Below are 6,056 nucleotides of genomic sequence, written 5' to 3' on the forward strand. Positions count from 1 at the left end.
AGAAAATCTAAATTTAAAAAATAATGAATATGCATTATTTTTCATAATTAAAACACAATATCTAGCCTTTTATAAACAAACACAGAAATAATGTTTCACCTGTTCATTGGATGTGAAATATCTCAAATGTTTTGCACAACACACTAAGATTGTAATGTTAGACAGAAACAGACAGAACCATTTAAAAAGTACTATTTAAACTATAAATAAATGAATGAAACTCCCTTTAGTATTTCTGTGCTAAAGGCTGATTGTTGACATTACTATAGTAAAATAGTAGTAAAATAATTAGGCGAATTGAAAACAAGTTTATGAGCAGAGAGCAAAGTAAAGAGGTTCCTCTCAGGCTTGGGTACGTTTGGTGCAACACAAATATTGACAACTTTTGTGTATTCAAACCAGGCTAACGTTAGTCAGTCACTTTGTATGCATGTTGACAAAAATATGTCGGAGCAACAAAAGTATACGTATTGTTTCACCAACATAGTTTCAATATTCAATCATCCAAACTGTAGCTGAGACAGACTTTTTAGGTTATGGTTAAATCGATATTGATTTAGTGCCAGTTACGGTTGAAAATGTGGTATTTATTCGACATCAATCATAATAAGCGCTTTCAGTTGAGTTTCGATGTCGGGAACATACATTTAGGGCTTGTGCCTCATTATCATCCTGAGCAACAATAAAAATAACCCAAGAAGGATTAAAATTGAAATTTTCAGTATGACAAATTGCTAGCTGGGCTGTTGTTGTTCCCTGTAGTAAAGGGGTATTTGAAAATGGTAACATGCAGATAGCAAAGAACAGGGGAAGCCATGTGAAATGTGTGGCCACTTAAACTGCTGAGTTAGACTGTTCTCAACAGACCCCCCCCTGTTAAAATGCCGAAATTTGCAGCAGAAACAATCACAGAATGGTGCAAAAACCTGTTTTGGTCTCTGGAGCTAATGAACCCATTTATACCTAACTAACTGGTTAATCCTTTTACATTTATATTAAGACTTAAAGTTATGTGTAATTAAGACTGAGGTTGCCAGATGAAGCCTGTTAAAATCCTGAAACTGTATATGTACAATGTAAAAAATTAGAGAAGCAGGATTGCCTCTACGTCTTACCAGAAACCGGGGATTTTTGTAACAAATGAGTAATTCCCAGTGGGGATCCTGAGTGTCCCTACACTGTGGCTGAACTTGGAATCTCCAATGTGAGTAACTATATGAATTTGTTGTGAAAAATAGATTGGTAAGTCTTGTGGTGATGTTATTTTTGCATAGTAACATTACTGAAATGACTAATTTGTTAACTTGTTGTTTTAGCTTCAGCTTTAGATCAATGTCCAGGTTTGATGGTTTCTGTCCAAACTTTGTGTGACGTTTAGTGTTTGTAGATATGAAAACATGACGGAAACATCAGAGTTATCACATATTTCATAATTGTGTCCTATGACCTGTGTTCACCCCTTAGTTCCCTAAAGGCCTCTGTCAGACAGCCCTTCACTATATACCCCATACTACCACCACCCAACTCAACAGTCCGATCCATATCCACCTCCATCTCTAAGAAAGCTGAGGTTAAGGACTCTTTGATGGAAAACTGGGCTCTGCTCTAATGTACTGTATCTATATGCTGCAACTTTTTCGGTCTCCCTCTCTCATACAGCTTTTCCTCTGTCTTCCTCTCTCTGTCTCCTATTTCCGTCTCTCTCAGGCCTGACCACATAATGACAGACCTGCTCTGTATTAAAGGACCCTGCCCATGCGTCCTCTCCCTGTCACCTCCCTCCCCATGGGCCTTTATAAGCCTCTCATACAGAGGGGGCACTACTTGCAAAAAAAGAGGCTGAGCATCTGGAAGGCTAACAAGTTAGCATAGACATAGTCAACATAGCCACCTATTTACACAGCGACATCGATCTCTTTTCTGAACACCAACCATGGACAACCATTCGTACAACTTCCCTTCTGACTGCACCCCGCTCACCAACTGCAAGTCTGCGCGTAAGCCAGCTGGATCCACCGTGTGTGAACATGGGCAACTCCGGCAAGAATCCTCCCCGGGACTATCTAGTCTGGTCGCTGTGCAACACCTTGTACGTTAACTTCTGCTGCCTGGGTTCATGCGCTCATCTACTCCATCAAGGTGAGACCTTTTGCTCTTTTTAAATATATATATATATATATTGTTACAACTTTTGCATCAATTTTGACCATTTCTACAAAACATGCAACTTTCAGGAAATGAACTCAGATGTGGAAAACATAGAGTCTGCATGGGTTGATACGCTGAGAGGAATCCAGACAACAGTTCATTATTAACCGTCCTTGAAAATGGTTTTATCTGAAACATTTTTTGGTCAACTTTTTCCATTCCAGCTAGTCTTTATCAGCTGTTCTACGTCCAGGATCACTTTTAATAACTGATGTTAATATAACTTCATAACGAATGAGTTTGTTTTGGACAGATGAAAGCAGGAAGAGTAGAACAATCTTGCAACAGTTACCAAATGCAATAGGACAATAGATTATATTAATGCTGGTCTTGTGCAACCTGATACCCGACAAGAGCATTGCTATAATAATCCAAACCCTATGCAAGCAAGCTGCAGAAATAGACAGAAGGTGGGTTGAGCCGCCAAGCAAAGTTAAAAACAGAGGGCATGTTGTGGCAAATCTCATACTGGAATGAAGCTCAGATGTGTGGCAGCACAACAACATGATTTCTAAAAGAACAAGAAGGACTCAGCCATTACTTCTTAGTCATAGTCAGAGGGAAAAAATTGGTATTCAAAATCCCAGACTGTGCAACAGCCATAAAAATAGACTTTGTCCCATTGTTTAAAGGCCTGTTGGGAAAGTCTTTGGGTTTCAACGCACGGAAAACAGACCAAAGCATTTATATTATGAACATTGTAGTAACTGTTATTGTCCCTGGTCAGATGGCAGTAGAAAAGTTGCTGTGCCCTTTACCACAGGAATGAGGCTGCAAAGGAACACGAACAAAACCAGAACAGAACCTTTGCTCCCTAAGAAAACAGCTAAAAGATCCTTGAAAATGCCATGTGCAAAGCAGGATTGGAAACACTATATGACTACCTGAATTAAAGTCCCCACAAAAGGGTGACTGTACCCTTTATTTAAGTCCTTTTTTCTGCCTACATAGACTACAGATACTGAATCACAGGCCCACTACTTGCTCAGCACTCAAATTAAAGACAGTGACTGGCTGCTTGTATGGGGAGTTAAAAATGGCGTAATTGGCATCTTCTTAATAGGCAAGTACTCATGGGAAATTAGAGAGTGCTGGGGAAAGACTCTGCACCGTCCTTTCCAAAATACATAGATACACTTAGAAGCAGCTCAAGGACTCGTATCGCTCTGGCCTTGGTCAGCCTTGAATCTCAATTGTTAGAACAACCTGCAATGAACTGCCTGTAAACAAACCATAATAGAACATTATACCGAGCCTTTGTTGCTTTTCTTCCTCTAAGTATTCACAGTCTGCTGGGTTTTTTTTTTTTCATTTTAACAGAATAAAGACAAAGTTTTATAGTTTCAACTTTCTTGCATTGATTATACAAATTCAATTATTCTTCATGTCTTTGTAGGCCAGGGACCAGAAGACTCAGGGCAACCTGCAGATGGCCCAGGAGATGTTCGGACAAAGCCAAATGGTACAACATCCTGGCAGCCGGCTTGGAACATGCTGATTCCACTTCTGGCCATCGTCCTGCTCGTCCTCCTGCTCGTCCACCTCGGCTCGTCTCAGGGCTCCTTCACTTCTTTGGGAAGATGGCTTCCAAAGCTTCATGAAGCTGTTCAGCTGGTAGATGAAGGCAGGACAGATCTCGAATTCAGTACATTCACACTAACTGGAGGGCATTTGATTTGATTCAGAAGATGAAGTCTTAATGCTCCTTTTCTACATGGGAGTTAGGACTCTACTCATCACTAAAATATTACTAATTGGTGAGAAGGAAAAGTAAGCACTGGTTTATGTATTATAAGACTGTCCTCTTACGAATGCGCAATCAACTAGTCGATGAATACAGGAGTTAAATAGGGAAATACAACCAGTATTTGAGAGTTACACATAAAAAGCAATGATTTTTGGATTCGAAAACTGTTAGCAAATGTTTAGATTATTCAGTAATAGCAATTTGGTACTTGGGATCTGACATGACAGTATTGATGCCTTCCTAGTTATAACGTCAGCATTAGTGGGAAATGGTTATTGAGATGTGAAGTTGGTCAAAGACTGAACAAGCCCAAAATGGAAAATATGTGATATAATAAAGATGGAAAAGACTAGAGGTGAAGTGAGGTTAGGAGACTGAGCAAGCAGCTACTCTGCTTCACTATTGTTGTTATTTATTGTATTTATGTTGAGTGGAACTTGAATGACAGCTATCTTAAGTCATGGTAGACAGAGAAAGAACAGAGAGAACAGAAAACTGTGGAGCCAAAGTCTGAACGCCGTAATGATGAGAAGCCACTTACAAAGGACAATCAACATTCACCTCCCACCGATAGCCATTTATTTTCACCTTTCAGTGGTTTTAAATGTTATTACTGTTACAACATACATCTATTTTTGTCATTATTCATGTATTTTTACTAGCATTTTGTTAAGTTTTTTGATTTTTCATTATCTTACTGTAAGCCTCTTGTAAGTGAGCTAAATAAACCAGATTCTATTAAATCAGTACTACACTGAAAAAAAAATCAGTCTAAAATTCATACTTTTCAAAGATTCTACTAACAACTTTCAGGTTTTTTCTCAGATGGCCTCACATCTAACGAACACAAGGACGAAGAGACGTTCTTTCAGATGGCTCCTGTGGTTCTGCTGCTGCACCTACACCCAACTTTAAAGTGATCATTTTGGGCTTCATAGGTCTGATTCTGGGGCGGGTCTGAGGGAATGGGCAAGGCATGGTTGGTTTCATCCCAGCTGTGAGCCTGCTGCTCTGCCAGCTATATACAGACGAGCCCGTTTTAGGAAACTCTGTAAATGTGCCCTCCAGTTGTGAGGCAGGGCCGCCCAGGCCGACCGCTGCACAAGAGTCATGTGCAGTGGAGGACTGCAGTGGGAGCACATGTCCCATTACCACTCAGTTGTAGTTCAGGAATCATTACAGATTGAAGGGCAAACGTTTTGGAAAGACAGACAAGAAAACATTTTCATATGTTGTCATGTTGCATGTTTTCTTTCAGGAACAGAGCCTGTACTATAGGTAGAGATATAGCATTTAATCACATGTAATGGTTTAAACAGGGCTCCTAAAATATCCTGCACAAAAGTCATTCTGTGCAAAACGTGTTTTCAGGGGAGGTTTAGTCATCTTGTCCAATCCCTAAAGAAATAGCATTTTTTGGATGTGACCTGCATGCATAATTTGTTTTAATTAACAGCACCTAGGGATGCAAACTGAGAACTGTGTCATCATGTATGTATTTGCGCATGTGAAATACACCCACTTGAGCAATTCAGACATTAGTCTTACATAAAACTTCTGAGAGGCTCCATTTGTCCTTCTGCTGCTCACGTCTCGTCTTCGATGTCTTCTGGTGTCCCGCTCCTGCCGACCTCCCACCTTCTGGACTCCCATTAGCAGCTTCTCCTTTGCTCGCAACTTTATTTATACACACCCAAATCACAGCCTCTAGCTTCCAGCTTTCTATTTTCCTCTTGTGGTCTGAGAGAAATGCTTACAGATGTCTGAGCCGCTGAGAATTATAGGATAGGAGTTGGCGCTGCTGCAGAGGGAGGGGGGCACAACTTTTCCCTGCTCTTTCTGGGAGCTGCTCGCTACAGCTGTGGCCTGTGGAAACACGAGGCAGATAGACTCATCCTGGTGAACAGGTGTGGAGACTGCAGGCTGCACCCACACTCTGGCTGTGATGATTTGTGTGCTCTCTGTGTAGCCAACACAGTTTTTTATGTATGTATTTGTGTTGTATTGTATAGCTTCCTGAGAGATTATCCTTTTTGAGAAGTTAATGTAATGGGTCTGCTGTAACTTTTCTATAAGTTTAAAAGCTGAAAAGAGGTGGATC

At 40.3% G+C, this 6,056-nt stretch overlaps 1 protein-coding gene across 1 annotated transcript; it reads left to right on the forward strand.

Moving 5' to 3' along the window:
- Positions 1-1,713: 1,713 nt before the first annotated feature.
- Positions 1,714-4,681, forward strand: LOC110950273 (interferon-induced transmembrane protein 5-like). The gene is given in 7 exon segments (XM_022192746.2): positions 1,714-2,020; positions 2,022-2,113; positions 2,115-2,139; positions 3,605-3,649; positions 3,651-3,692; positions 3,694-3,773; positions 3,775-4,681. Coding segments are annotated over 7 exon segments (423 nt in total). The 5' UTR covers positions 1,714-1,933; the 3' UTR covers positions 3,827-4,681.
- Positions 4,682-6,056: the final 1,375 nt, after the last annotated feature.

This window comes from Acanthochromis polyacanthus, chromosome 8 (genome assembly GCF_021347895.1).
Source record: "Acanthochromis polyacanthus isolate Apoly-LR-REF ecotype Palm Island chromosome 8, KAUST_Apoly_ChrSc, whole genome shotgun sequence".
NCBI lineage: Eukaryota > Metazoa > Chordata > Actinopteri > Pomacentridae > Acanthochromis > Acanthochromis polyacanthus.